The sequence below is a fragment of the Balaenoptera physalus genome (genome assembly GCF_965194825.1).
Source record: "Balaenoptera physalus genome assembly, chromosome: 2".
NCBI lineage: Eukaryota > Metazoa > Chordata > Mammalia > Artiodactyla > Balaenopteridae > Balaenoptera > Balaenoptera physalus.
Genome location: NC_138883.1, coordinates 116,683,532 through 116,699,477, shown reverse-complemented (window position 1 = coordinate 116,699,477; position 15,946 = coordinate 116,683,532). Strand labels below are relative to the sequence as shown.

At 40.4% G+C, this 15,946-nt stretch overlaps 1 protein-coding gene across 3 annotated transcripts in view; it reads right to left on the bottom strand.

The window, feature by feature from the left end:
• The window catches only part of ARIH1 (ariadne RBR E3 ubiquitin protein ligase 1), a 117,060-nt gene extending 102,862 nt beyond the window's left edge, over positions 1 to 14,198 (bottom strand). Inside the window, exon 1 of one of the 3 annotated variants that reach the window (XM_082443938.1) lies at positions 13,287 to 14,198. In XM_082443938.1, the coding sequence (XP_082300064.1) occupies positions 13,287 to 13,655 (369 nt within the window). In that variant the 5' untranslated portion in view covers positions 13,656 to 14,198. The remainder of the gene's footprint in view (positions 1 to 13,286) is intronic. The other 2 variants (XM_082443937.1, XM_082443936.1) reach the window with 2 other exon arrangements.
• Between the last annotated feature and the right edge of the window lie 1,748 nt (positions 14,199 to 15,946).

Sequence of the window (15,946 nt, the reverse complement as noted above, 5' to 3'; positions counted from 1 at the left end):
TCAAAAAGCCGGGGCTTCCCTGGTGGCGCAGTGGTTGAGAATCTGCCTGCCAATGCAGGGGACACGGGTTCGAGCCCTGATCTGGGAAGATCCCACATGCCGCGGAGCAACTAGGCCCGTGAGCCACAATTACTGAGCCTGTGCGTCTGGAGTCTGTGCTCCGCAACAAGAGAGGCCGCAATAATGAAAGGCCCACGCACCGCGATGAAGAGTGGCCCCCACTTGCCGCAACTAGAGAAAGCCCTCGCACAGAAACGAAGACCCAACACAGCCATAAATAAATTAATTAATTAATTAAAATTGTATAACTTAAAAAAAAAAAAAAAGTCAAAAAGCCGCAGTTTCAGGACTTCCCTAGTGGCGCAGTGGTTAAGAATCCGCCTGCCAATGCAGGGGACAAGGGTTTGATCCCTGGTCTGGGAAGATCCCACATGCCGCAGAGCAACTAAGCCCGTGCGCCACAACTACTGAGCCTGCGAGCCACAACTACTGAGCCCGCGTGCCTAGAGCCTGTGCTCCGCAACAAGAGAAGCCACTGCAATGAGAAGCCCGCACACCACAATGAAGAGTAGCCCCCCGCCCACCGCAACGAGAAAGCCCCTGCACAACAACGAAGACCCAGTGCAGCCAAAAATATATTAATTAATTAAGAAAAAAAAAAGACCCAGTTTCAATGACCTCCACCAGTCTCTAACAGATAAACTCTTGAGCTTCCCTGAGAAACCCATTTCTCAGCTTCCCTAACTTCAATTTACTTATCTATATAATGGAGATAATGCTATTTTCTTGGGATTTTGTAACGAATACACGTGAAAACACCCTAGCATGTTTCATAAATATCAGCTGTTATTACCACATTTGTCTATGTTTGTGTCATACCGTCTAGCTGGAATTCTAGTTCAAGGAATACATGCAGCCTCTAGAAGTGAAAAGGGCAAGGGAATAGATTCTCCTCTAGAGCCTCCAGAAGGAACACAGCCTGCCAACTCCCTGATTTTAACCCAGTGAGACTCACTTTGAACTTGACTTTCTCAACTGTAAAATAATGAATTTCTGTTGTTTTAAGTCACTAACTTTGTGTTAATTTATTACAACAACAAAAGGAAACTAATACTGAGACTTGAAGGGGTGTCTCAATGAATGGAGGAACACTTGGTCTTCCACCCAGGACAGTTACTGAATCCTGGGATTGCACAGGGCCGAGACTAAAAATCTAAAACCTCTGAAAGGCAGAGGGGCAATGATTAAAGTTTGGGACCCCCTAGGGAAGGGACTGCTGAGGAAAACACCAGGTTCTTAGTTGAAGACTCTAAAAGGCCAATGGCAGATAAGAGATAAACTGAAACTGAACAGGGCTAGAACTCAACCTTACTGTATTAAGGCAACCATTCATCACTCTCACTGTCAAGCAGAAGGAAAAATAAAAATCCTCTCTGGAGGAATCCATCATCATCCAGAATCTCTAAATATTTTATATACAGTGTTCGGCATGCAATCAAAATATGTCAACTGACAGGAACACCTGACTGAAAACTGGGAGGAAAATAAAGATAATATAAAAAGACTAACAGATAATTCGGATATTGGAGTTAGCTGACAAAACTTTTAGGAATAAATTCTTAATATGCTAGAGAAAATAGAGCAAAAGATGGAAAACAGATGAAAAAGAAGAAATCACCAGAAAATTAGCATCTATAAAAAAAGAATCAAATGGAAACTCTAGAATATAGTATCTGAAATTAAAAATTAATTGAGGGGTGTTTAATAGCAAATCAGACAAAGGAGAAGACAGATTTAGAGACCCAGACGATAAATCAATGGAAATCATCCAAACTGAAGCACAGAGAAAAAAGGATGTAAGATACACAAAACAGCATTGGACACATGTGGAAAATAACAAAAACCTCTAATGTATGTGTAACTGGACTCTTAGAAGGAAAGGGGATAAAGGCAGAACTGAGAATTTCCAAAACTCTTAAGACATCACAGATTCAAAAGGATCTGAAAACACAAAGCAAGATAAACACAAAGAAAACCACAACTAGACACAAAGTAAAAAATATTACAAACATCCAGATTAAAGGTTCCTTAGCTTCCTCCTACCGCAAACAATGGAAGCCAGAAAACAATGGAATCTTTAAAGTGCTGAAAGAAAACTACTACCAACCTAAAATTACAAACATAGCAAAATATTCTTCAAGGACGGGGGTGAAATAAAAATATTTACACAAAAAATGTTTACTAAGTGCCTACTATGTGTTAGGTACTGTTCTGGGCACTGGGACTACAGCAATGAATAAAACAAAGTCACTGCTCTCATAGAGCTTTCACTGAAATGTAAGAAGTCAGAATATAAACAGATTAACAAATGGAATATGTCAGGTGGTATCTCTGCTAGCTCTTCCTTGAAATATTAAGCATCCCATTCTATTTCCAAACAAGTAATATTTCATGATTCACATTTCTAATATTTCTGTTAATATCCCCCACAGCATCTAACATAGCTTATACATAAATGTTTCTGATTAATCAGTAATAATTCCTAATCAGCAGTAATTCCTAACTTGTCATATATAACCCATTGCTAATTTACAGTAAACTCATATAATATCTGCCTAACTAGAAAACAGATTCTCATATCTGCTTCTGTATTCAATCCTTAAGTATGTTGTTTTGTTTAAAGAATAAAGAAAATGTAGCCTCTCAAAGATATGTAGTTGGAAAAAGCAGGAGAACTTTTATAGCCTTTTCAGATAAGTACAGATATTCTTTTTGATATTACACCAAAACTCAAAAAGTGGTCGTTTCTTAAAGGCTAGTTGTAAAATAGAATCTGAAACCACATCAAAGAACTTTTCTTATTCTTGCTATATTAAAATCCAATGATCTATCTTGAACTCTGAATGGATCATTTACCAACGCATGATTGTGAAATATCACAATTGGTCACTGGAAAATTGGTCATTTGGAAAATACTTGTTCATTATGTTAAACAGATCTTCTAAATGTTCACATATTATACAGTATTTCATCACGAGGCTCTCAGCCTCACAATGGCAGATATAAGTTTTCTAAAATTCTAATTTTCACTTAAAAACTAAACATTTTATCATTGGCAACAAATACTGTAAGCAGTTTTTCTTAAAATAACAGTTGTATTTCATTCATTTTGAAGAAACATTTACAAACATTTGTCTGAATAACCAGTTTGCCAGTCATTTTTTCAAGTAAAAACGGTGTTCCATCAAACAAGCAGCTTGTTCAGCTCACAAATCAAATGCACGTTTTTCAAGACAACCTCTGTACTTTAGTATGCAGAAGTGCTTTATGCATACCACCAATTTTGCCACATAAGCTAGTAAGAAAATGTGTGTACTTAAGGGATAAGATATAACACTAATAATTTTTACTGCTTCACCCAGGACAATAAGTGAAACCGACAATTTTACTGAGTGTATGGCAGTGAAAAATAAAATGACTACTGGTATAGTTGTTGCCACTGATTTGACCTGTGCTAAGGTTCCCATGGTTTTACCCACCCACTGCTTCTGCACCATCAGTACAAATCCCAGCACATTAAAAAAGGCAAGTAATGTCTTAAAAAGTTTTCCTCTTATAGGCCATACCTTGAGAACTACTGTATTAGAAGAACTCAGGTGTTTTTAACATAACTTTCAGTTCATATAAAGTGCCAGGGAACTACATGCAAATAATAAAGTTTAATCTACAACAGTCGCTATATATTCAGAGGCCTTAAAAAGCTTGCCCTCTTGGAATTTAAACACTTTTTTCTTGCCATCTTCTTACACTATTACTGTGGTGTTATCTAGAAATCATAAAATAATTTATTAGTGCCAGAAGAAAATCGTGTCTGGCTCCGTTTGGCTTACAGATAAGGAAACCAAAGAACCAAGCATTTGCTAAAAGGACAAACTTCAGTAATGTATTCACTGAGTTTCTACTATGTCAGAGACTGTTAGTGTGACATATGCGATGGATGAAGACTCAGCTCTCACCCTCAAAACCCTCATAGCTGGCTAGTGACTTAGGTATTGGGATGGCTACATTACAGCCTCATGTAGGCCACACCAAACATCCTTACGAAGTGCTATGCAAACACAGGTAAGAAAGCAGTGATGGTAGAGAAGAGGGACCTGGTAAGAGATATGTAATATCTGAACAGGGTATGAGTAGGACTATATCAGGCAGTTAAAAAGAGAAAGAGCATCACAAGAAGAGGGACCAGCATGAGCAAAAACAGGAAAACATAAATGTGTATTACATATTAAGAAATTATAAGTAGTGCAATTGGGGTTGGTGGGAGAATCGGGAACAACAGAAGGTAAGACTGAAAAAATTAGCTGAAATCAAGATGGGGAAGCCATGAATACCGTATTAAAGAATCTAGACCAGAGGTATAATAGGTAATGTGTGTGGCAGCAGGGAGGACAATGAAGTCTCTTTTTTTTTTAAGCAGGAAAATGACTAGTATATTTGTATTTGGTAGTATGATAGACAGACTGGAAGCCCAGAGACAAAAAAGCAAAATAAAAAGAGGCCCTAGGGAGTTTCCTGGTGGTCCAGTAGTTAGGACTCTTCGATTTCAATGCCTTGGCCTGGGGTTCAATCCCTGGTTGGGGAACTAAGATCCCACAAGCCGCATGGGGAGACAAAAAAAAAAAAAAAAAAAAGAGGCCTTAGATTAGGCTTAGTAAAAAGGAGAGGAATAACATAAATTTCAGAGGTAACTTGATCAGGGCTAATTAGATATGGGAAATGCAGGGCAAAAAAGAATCAGTGATGACTTTCAAATTCCAAGAATGGTTAACTAGTAAGTCAATCAAAGGAAGAACAGCCTTAAGGAGAGAAGGCAGTAAATTTGGGTTTCAAATGGGTTTCAGAGAAATATCTGTCCAAAATGTCACAAGTTTCAATGTGTCCATATTAGAGGTTTTTACTTATAAACACTTGCTAAGAGAATTAGAAAATACTTCTCAGTCTCTAGCTTATACTTAACCCCTAAAAAATGTACAATTGTGATTGAGAAAGGATGTATTACCAAGTAACTGAAATCATTTAATATTTGAATTAGAAGTATGACAGTTTCAAAGGAGACAGCAAAGCAAGCCTGGGGAGAAGTGTCTGAGATTATAGCTATTCTTAGCATTGTCTAAACAAATGTCTTAGTAATAAGGAAATGTTACCTAATACCTCATTATCTGCTGTAGTTTTTGCCAAAATGTATCATGTCAGGTCACTGTGACACTTCTTCTAAACGGAACATAGGAAAAAGGAAAAATGCTATTCAGCAAGTTTACATTACAGGAAAAAAAACTACACGAAAAAACTCCCAATGCAGTATTTGGCCTTAATACTAGCATTCTCATTTTTAAAACTGAAAAAAAGTAGGGCTCTGAAAGTTAATCTGCCAGAGCAGCTGCTAGCTCAATAAGACCTTTTAAAACTGCCTTCTAAGATACCAAACTACCCATTAATTTAACTCAAATACCAAGTGGGCATCTACTATGCACCAAGATACATAAAGAAATGTTATTCAAGATCAAGCCAGATGACTACCTATCACTGGGTGAATAAAAATTTAGGAAGAAAGCTAAAATTTAGGAAGAAACTTAAATTACACGATTGTAGAAATCTACTGATTCTATAAAATGTGCCATTCTTTTGGAATTGAAGATCTAACACTGGCCCGCATTTTAATTAGCTTGGGCAGTTTTGATTTGCTTTGTTTTAAATACAGTAGGCTTTTTTAAACACTGAAAATAAAATAAGGCAAGGACTGCCACTACTATCTCCATGGGCTCCAAAGGATCCAGTCATCCCAGGTTAGAAGCAGCCTCAGATTACAGATTATTCTCTCACCTAGTAAGTGATCATCAAATGTCAGCCTAACTACTCATTCTTCCATTTATCCCATCATTTAATGGGAATAATTAAGCTATTTGTAAAGGTACATAGTAACACAGTGTGTCAAGATAGTCAAGATTTTAGCAAAGGGGACTTCCTGGGTGGTGCAGTGGTTAAGAATCCACCTACCAATGCCGGGGACACGGGTTCAAGCCTTAGTCCGGGAAGATCCCACATGTCGCGGAGCAACTAAGCCCATGCGCCACAATTACTGAGCCGGCACTCCAGAGCCTGCGAGCCACAACTGAGTCTGCGTGCCACAACTACTGAAGACCTCGCACCTAGAGCCCATGCTCCGCAACAAGAGAAGCCACCACAATGAGAAGCCCGCACACCGCAACGAAGAGTAACCCCTGCTCGCTGCCAACTAGAGAAAGCCCAAGCGCAGCAACAAAAACCCAACGCAGCCTAAAAAAAATAAATAAATATATTTATTTATTTTAAAAAAAAAGATCTTAGCAAAGTTATGGGCCTGTGATTCCATACCTATGGAAAGTGTCCAATGGAAAAACAGAGAGGTAGGCAACATACATATTCAAAGATATAGGTTCACTGTCATAAAAGGAACAAAGAAAAGGGGATTGATTAACTTCAAGAAGTTTTTCCTTCATGCTTCCAAACAATAATTGTTAAGAAAACAACAATAAAAATCTTCATCCAAAGGGCCACCCTAGGAACAACAGGTTAAAGTTAAAATGGAAACAGATTTTAATTCCATTTTTTTTCCCTAAATCAAGAGTTAAACTTAGAATGAGCTACATCACAAAATATCTGTCATTTACTCATTGTTAAGCAGACCGGAATGTTAAAGAGAGAGGATTCTTAGAGACACTGGACAACAACAGGGGCTTTCAACCCTAGTTGTACATTAAAATAAACCAGGGAAAACTTCTGTTTAATGACAATGCCTGGTCCAAACTCCCAGAGACCCATTTGCTTAGTCTTGGGTTATGAGTGCCAGCATTTTTTTAAATCCTCAAGTAAAGAAATCTGAATAAAATGAGTAGACTGCATCGATGTCAATATACTGATTATATTATACTACAGTTCTGCAAGATGTTACCACTGTAGAAAAATCAGTAAAAAGGGTATACGGGATCTCTCTGCATTATTTCTTGCACTGCATGTGACTCTACAATTATCTCAAAATTTAAAATGTAATGAAAAAATTCCCAGGTGATTCCACTATGTAGCTAAAGTTAAAAACAAACAAACAAACGACTGGAGGATCTCAGATTCCTGCCAAGTCTAAGAGACTGCAAATTATTCTTTCAGTCTCAGCCATTGAAAGGTAATTAGGAATGTTTATCATTTAAAGATATAATACTTTGCAAAGCCAAACACAAATAATTTATGGTTATTCAAAACTAAAAAATCCGAACTACTGTAATACTCTCCCATTTGTATATAAATTGATTGGATAAACATTATACAGTAGTTCTCATTCACCTCTTGACTGAACCAGATTATATATATCATGGTAGGTAGCCTGTAAAATGGCCCCCAGGATCCACCTCCTCGTCTTCCTACTTCTGTGTAATCCCTTCCTCTTGAGTGTGAGCTGGACTTACTCACTTAAAACAAGTAGAATATGGCGAAGGGATGGGATGTCACTTCTGAGATGAAGTTATAAAAGACTGTGGCTTCCATCTTGGGGGCTCTCTATCACACACCCCCCTCCCGGCCCCCACCCCACAGGAAAGAAGCTACTGTGTTGTAAGCCACTTTCTGGAGAAGCCCACATGTCAGGAACTGGCCAAAAACCAGGCAGTGAAAAATCTGAGGCCTGCCCAACAGCCACACAAGTGAGCCTGGAATGGGATCTTCCCATAGTCAAATCTTGATAACTGCAATCTAGCTGATATGTTGGTTGTAGCCTTATAAGGGACCCTGAGACGAGGCACCCAACTAAGCTGAAGCCAGAATCGTGGCCCGTAGAAAATGTGAGATAATAAATGTTTGTTGTTTTTAAGCCACTAAGTTTTGGTAGAAATATAGGGCTAAAGATAACTAATACATACAGCTGCCACAGGTCAAATCCAGAAGAAAGTAATCTAATCTGATGACTTCTGCCTACCTTTGTTCATAGTATCAAACCTCCCAGGTTCTACAACAGTATCACCCATAATTAACAAACTCTGTTTTACCTGAGCTGACTTCACCATCACCGGGACACACTTTCCTCATTCTTACTTCAATTTCTTAGAAGGGCTCCTATCCATTTGTTCTATCCATCTAAATCCTAGGCATCTTCCAGATAACATCCACAGATCTCTCTTCCATGAACACCTACTACTATCCGTTTAGCACTGACCTAATAGCTTTGAGTGTCTAAATTCAGAGACCGTGAACTCCTTGAGAATAAGTCTCATATTTTCAACATGTTATACAGTATCCAAGACCTTACATCCCTTCCAGTGTATCAACTAAAGAAACTCTCTCAACTATTTTTGTTTTAAAAAAAAAACCCAGGGGGTGAAGAAGGGTGGAAGAAAACCCAAGTGTTCCAACCTAGAATGTGAGATGTCACTAGTTTGGCTTGCATGTTTGCAATAACTGAGTAAAAACCACCCTAATCTGAAGGATAACAGTAATGATAACAAATCCCCTCTATGATTAGCCCAGTAAGTGTTGTGCAGGCTCTTGAAATTTTCCTTTTATTAGTTTCTTAAACAATCTGCCTTCCATCATTAACCCACTCTCTAGTAATTTATCACTAGTCATTACACATGGAGAAATACTGCTGTTAAATTTCAACTAGACCAGTGGTTCTCAAACTTTAGCTTGCATCAGCATCACCTGGAATGCTTGTTAAAAGAGACTCCTGGAGCCCACCCCCCCTAGTTTCTGATTCACCGGTCTAATGCCATAAGTGATTCAAAAAGAATTAATGTAATTTAAAGCCTATAGCTCAAGGAGATCAGCTGGGAAAAGATAAAAGTTCAAGAGGAATAAACCACACCAAACACCTTAATAGCTTCAAAATACATACAAACACACTACTTCCCCTCTCCCCCACCCCAAAAGTTAACAAATTTAAATTCATCTTGATACAACCACTTGAATTCAATTTCTTGGAAACAATGAGCACCTCCAACTCACTGAGGTTTTAAAAGGATGTTAGAAAAACAAAGCATTAATGTAAAAAAGACCAATCCATTATTAGTTCATCACTCCTGTTTTAACTTTCCAGATCCAAAAAACAGGCAAAGGAAAACAAAACCTGAAGGTTCTGAGATGTAAATTAACTTGCCAGTTAGGAAAAGCAGTGGCTAGAACTGACTCCTGTACCAACACACAATACACTGGACTATACTGTCTCTAATTTATGCATGAAACCTCACCTTAGAAGCTCTTTAATTAAATATTTTAATTAAATAAATAAATGGGTGAAATAATATTAAAGATTTCAAACCAACAGCCAACAGAAAATTTCCCTCATAAAGGTTACATATTTCTGTTGTCTTTAAAACAGGTTATTTAGAATAATAAATAATAGGAAGACGCCCACCCACTTCTCTTTATGCCTCCTCTCTGACCACTCACATCCAACAGCCCCATGCACCTCTTCCTCAGCACAGCCTTTAAACGTAGTATTCCTAAGGGTTACTTGACCTTCTCACTCTACTCATTCTCCCTGAGTGAGTCAAAATCATGACACTGGATGAACTATGACTATTCCAGTGGTTCGGAACTATCACTAGAGTGGCTAAAAATATAGAGATGCTTAGGCTCCAATTCAGACCTGACTAATGGATAACAATCTCTGGATATGGAGCCCAAGGACCTCTATGTTCCCCACCTCCATATGCTTCTTAGGCAAGAACCATGTCCTCTAGAGTGACCAGCACATACACAAGGCACAACCAACATCTGCTAAAGATTGCTGTGGAAACACAAAACAGCAAATTTAAACATCCCTCAACTGCAGAGTTGCGTAGTGTTAGTTTAATAAATTACTTAGCTATTTAGGCAATTACGTTAGATAACCACTGTATTATTATTAACCACTTTAATATGAACAATACTAGTTAAGTAAATGTAGCTAGGTAAATTAGGGGCTTTAAGCACTTCTCTATCATTACTATATGTTAAAGAACATCTCTGATCTTTTCTTGAAAGTTCAAAAGGTAAGCTAAGTAGCCACAAAGAGTTTTAATAAAACAAGACCAAATTAGACAGACTATAACAAGAGTTACAGAAAGCCAGAAAACGAAGAGCTTTCTAAAAGAAAAAGTGTTAACTTACTTGATTGAAGACTAGAACTAACCCACAGATATCTACAAATAACAGTATTAATCTGTTGTTGCCCAGAAAAAGTAATCAAATTCCCCCAGGAAAGATTAAATTAACTTGGCATCCTTTTGACATTCAATCTTTTTCTCCTGCACATTTATTTTCAAATCCACTAACATAACTGATTCAAAAGTAGCACTGGGAAAAAAAAAAAAAAAGTAGCACTGGGAAGAAGGGGATTTAAATTTTCTAGAATTAACAGTAAGCTCCCTGATGTGAACTAAGTAAAACAATGGTTTTTAAACTTACTTAAAACTTACTGTCATATTAAACCAACATTAGTTTTAATTGAAAAACTTAAAGGCTCTATGAATATAAACAGGACTTACAAATCAATAAAAGATAAACATCCCAAAAGGGGGTAAAGTGAGCAAAAGCAAAGGGCAATTTATGAAAGAAATACCAATGCCCAATAAACACATTAAAAGTTCAACGTCATCAGTTTAAAAAAAGCAAATTTAAAAAATGATAATCTTTCTGAAAGCAATGTGGTAATATGTATCAAATGGTTGAAAATAAGCAAATTCTTTGACTCAGCAATTCAATTTATCCTAAGAAAATAAAACATTCAAAGATATATCTATAAGCATATTCCCAATGAGGTTTACAAAAAATGGAAACTGGACAATAAAAAGGAAGACCAATAAAAACAGATTGATTAAATAAATTAGTTTAGATATGTAATTGTGTAAGCACTTGAAAAATAATTACTCATTGGCAGGAGAAAACTGACACTCCTGTTTTTGTAACCTGCTTTTTTCTACTGAAAACATAAAGAGAACACAAAGTTTGACTGTGTTATTATTAAAAAAAGAATATGTACAGTGTATCCACAGGTCTGGAACAATTACTACAGTTCAAATTCTGGTGTATCTCTCCCAGTGTCAGGCAAAATAATTCTTTTGTCTTTTTTTTTCTCCTTACCGCCATCAGTTTTTTCTTACAATGTAATGTGTTACCTGTGTAACTTTTTAAGTTTAAATCTATTAACATAAATAACCTACAACATAACCAAAGCCTAGTTTAGTGTACCATTTGCCTAGTGTATACCATTTGGAGAAAAAACGGTCTGGGATAAATCCTATCCTTTGATTTACTGATACTTCTAAATATGAACTTTTAACAAAGGAAAGATACTTATTTCAGCAATCCTACTTAAGAGCATGCTTAACATGAAGCAAACGAGGAAAAAAAGAGTTGTATCAAAAATCCAGCATGAAAACATGATTAAAGTAGGACACGTAAAAAAATCCCTAGTATTTTGTAGGTCTCCTTAGTTCAGTTCATCCGCTTTTATTCCTTTTCCCCTAAACTAACAAAGAAAAAATGATGTCACATGCATTAGCTACATCTCTGTTCCAGAAGTGACATAAAGAACTTGTAAGGTTTGGCCTCAGTGATTAAGGACACACCTAAGAGCTGAAAAAGCTGGATGAGATTTACCTACATGAACACAGACTATAAGTTAAAAAGTTAAATAATATCCATGAATTTTTAAAGTTAATTAAAATGCCAATAAGCTAGGTACAAAGTTTGAAAACATCAGATTTTATATAGATTTACTATATACTTTATATCGTAAATAAATGAAAAGAGAATTCAGGGTTTCACTGTAAATTCAGTTTCCTCAAAAAAAGAAAATGTCTCAATTTAGCGACCTAAGAACTCAACTGTCATATTTTTAGGATCAGAAAGAGCAGTAAAACTTATCTTTCTTCTACAACCCTTCAATTTCCTCCTCAAACTACATCATCTATAGAAAATTTGAGATTTCCACTCTTTAGTAATAGTACTAGATTTTCAGATTTTTTTTTTTTTACTATTATTCAAAACACTCTCTTCAAATAGGCCTAAATAGATGGTTCCACTTTCAAAAGAAAGTGTCGCTTACTAAACAGTACTGTAAAAATCTATTAATCATGCAAACTCAACAAGTAGGCAGTGACATACTGCTAATTTGCCAGTGAATATTGGCCAACCAATTTTAAGGGAGAAAAAAAACGACATACCAGAAGGCAACAGTAACCTGCTGCTCACGTACACAGTTTCATTTCATGTAACTAGTGTTTTCTAAGAGTTGCACTGAATCAAGACTCCATTTTTATTCTTCAGTCATACCCCTGACCCCTCATCATAATTGTTTTCTCCAAATAAATGTAAACTTTTGGTTTCCTAAAGTTCAAAAACGCAAAATCTAACCCACGAGAAGGTTAAATGAGATATGGTTATCAACTTAAACCGAGCCCAACTTACTGACCACGAAATACAAATTATCAGAGAAAAGGAGTCCAAAAGCATAAAGTCTCCACTTACTAACTCACAGCAGAGTCCTGTCCAATATTACACAATAACACTGCGTTTTGCTGTGGTTTTAGCTGCAAGGCTGGGTGTGCAAGCTGCAGCAACTATTCCAACAGCTTCAAGTATGCTACAACTGAAAAAAGTAGTAGTCAGGACCCAAAAGAATAGCAAAGACTTAAAAAGAGGCAAACAGAAGCCTCACCATCAGAAAAGAAGACCCATCAGCACCTCTTCCGAGAAATAGTTCCCTTCCCCCATCTTTAAGTAGGCACTTAAGACTGCCAAGCAGATCCATTTCTTTATTAACTGGTGCCCACTTGGGGCAACCGTACACCAAGCAGCTCTTAGGCCTACTCTAACCCCTTCCAAAAGTTCTCAAGTGAGACTAAAGGCCGGGGAAACCGTCTTAAGGGCCCAGTTCTTCAGCTCTCCTCCACCCCACCTACGCCCCGCCCCTATAGGCGCTCCTAGGGCCAGAGGAAGGACACCCGGCCCAGGAACAGGCAGGAATTGCCCGTAAGAGAAGTCTTAGGCAGCCGGAGGCCTCCGCCATAGCAGGACCTGGAAAGCACCGCCCCCAGCGCACCTCCCCACACCCGGCGAATGTCTGCTCTATCCCCAGCAGAGACAGCGGAGGAGACTGGGCCGGGAGGCACCGGGCTGGGCTGCGCACCAGGCCCAGGCCTGCCCCTTGGGGCCGCGCGGACCACCCGAATCTGCTCCCGGGTCCGTCCCGGTCCAGCCCACGCCGGGGCCACCCTCACCTGGATGACCTCGTTGACCTCCCGGATACATTCCACCATGTGTTGCAGAATCTGCTCGGCCGTGAGCACCTCGTAGCGGTAATCCTCCTCCTGCTCGTGCCCCGGCCCGCCGCCGCCGCCGCCACCACCGCCACCACCGCCGGGCCCCAGAGCGCTGCCGCCGCCGCCGCCCGTCTCCCCGCACAGCAGTCCGTCCCGCTCCCCGCCGACGCCCAGCCCGGGCTCCACCAGCTCCACCTCGCCCAGATCCAGGTTATCATCGTCCGGCTCGTCGTCGTCCTCGTCCTCCTCCTCTTCGGCGCCGCTGTCCTCCTCACTGCACTCTTCGTCCTCGTCGAACTCGTAGTTGTAGCCCTCGTCCGAGTCCATGGCGCGACGCGCGGGGGCCCGGCGGACGCTGGCCCCTGAGGCGGGGAGAGGGCGGGGACGCCGAGGCCCCGGCTCTCGCTCCGGCTCCGGCTGATGTCCGGACGCAGGCCTGGCTCCGGCCCCGCGGGCCGCGGCTCCTCCCTGGGCGCGGCGGTTGGCGGTTGGCGGCTGGCGGCGGCGGGGAGGGCGCGGAGGAGGGAGGGAGGGAGCGAGGGGGCCGCTTGCCGCCCGCCTCAGTCAGACGCGGCTCCGCTCTGGCCCCCGAAGGAAAACAGTCCCCAGCGCTACCTCCACGGCCGCTGCTACTGCTACTGAGCCAACAAAGGGGCGTGCGTCACCGCGTCGCGCTGCGTCGTCGCGTCACTGCTCTTGACGTAGTCGCGCCCCGCCCCGCCGCCCCTGCATGGAGTGCGGGGAGACCCCACGGCCCGGGCTGGCCCAGGGAGCGCGGCGCGCTCCGGCGCGGCGGGAATCGCCGGCTGGGTTCCGGCTGCGGACGCTGTTTGGGCCGACACCAGCGGACGGTGTACTGGAGGAGGCTGTGGCCTCCTGGTCACCGAGGGGGACGGTGGGTGGCGGGGGGGGGAGCACCTGGGCCACCCAGGTGGTGGTTTTTGCCGCAGGCCATGGGGATCCAGCCCCTCGCGCAGTCCGTGGGGGAAGGTTGCCTTCCCACCGGGCCGGGGAGACCCTTCCCGCCCGTCCTGGAGTAATTTCAGGAAGACCTCGGCTGTTCAGCTAATATTCCTGTTGCCTGGGCTGCTCAGTGAATTCTGTTTTATGCAAATAGTCTAAACTGTGTAGCAGGTGAACCTCGTTTTAAGTAATTCATTTGATTCTGTACAGACGTGCTGTGATTTTTAAGTCGCCTATAGTGACGTCATTTAAAAGAAGCGTTTCCTGAACTCAGCCTATCAAGCACCTATTCAAGGCCCTAAACAATGTTACAGTCATGGCTTGCCTTAAATGAGCACCGTGCAAGGGGTTTACATATATATTTCTCATCTTCACGGAGCCACAGTACCCATTTTATACCTGAGACTCAAAGGGAAAGAGACTTGACCAAGACCACAGAACACTTGCTCTATTTTAGCGCCTAGGTGACCTTAAATATCAATCATAAAAGTACTTTATAATGCATAATATGTATTATATACTGCATTGTATATAAAATGCATTGTAAGACAACACAATACAGACAATAATAGAAATACCTACAGAGACCAAATAAAGCAGAGATAGTGCTTGTCTCTTATCTGGAAATGTGCTGTGTGAGCTGAGTGTTGATGGATGGCTAGGAGTTTTAACAGAGAAGGTAAGGAAGATGGTCTAGCCTGAGAAAAGAACAAAAGCAATAGCACAGTAGGTGTAAAGTAGTTTAGTTTGGGGAGCTTAAAGTGCAAGCAGGGTAAATGGCAAAATATTAAGCAAGTTAGTGACCAGGACAGTAAGAGTATTTTATGACATTCGAACAGTAGGCTTAAATCTTTGTAAGTGGGACGGGAGAACCAGAGAAATGTTCTGAAGGAAGAAGAGGCATGAGAAAACTCCTTCTTGGGATAACTTGAAGGACTGGCCAGACTGGAAATCTTTTAAAGTCTGAATACCTAACTTACTTATAAACCTTACCGTTCAACCTACAGGTTCCTTTTGGAAACTGATTCTGAAAAGTGAAAAATTCCTTTATAATGTGCATAAGCCTCTACTAATTTGTCCATTTTGTAAATTTGTTAATAATCAGATTTCCTAAAACAATCTTAGGATTTGCAAATTAAAGCTTTTAACATCAATGCTGGTAGGTCTTGGTCCTTTGATTCTATTTAGCGATTCTAGGTTGTTGCCACACCTGGGGCAAGTTAAGGACACTAGTAACCCTTCTCATCCCCACTATTATATACCTACAGAAAAAATCAGCAATGCTTGTCAGTACCCTAAACTCCTTTGCCCCATCTTTCTTTTCATCTACCCCTATCTTGAGTGAACCTTACCATTCACATCCTCCCCTTTGGTACTGGAGCAGCTGACCACTATTGGAGAAATTTTCATAATCACATGCATTCTGTTATTAAATTCCAATCACCTACCACACCTGAACCCTCAACACCACCCAGCAATCCTGTTAAATTTTTCTAAATTATTCTCCCACTCTAGGCAACTCTTTCAAACCTTTGCCAGTTTTTTCAAATCCCCAATCCTGCCCTTCCAAATCCTCTCAAAGTACGTGACTTTACATCACAGAGACATTTGACATCATAAGGACCAATGTGACTGAAGCATACTGAACAAAAAGA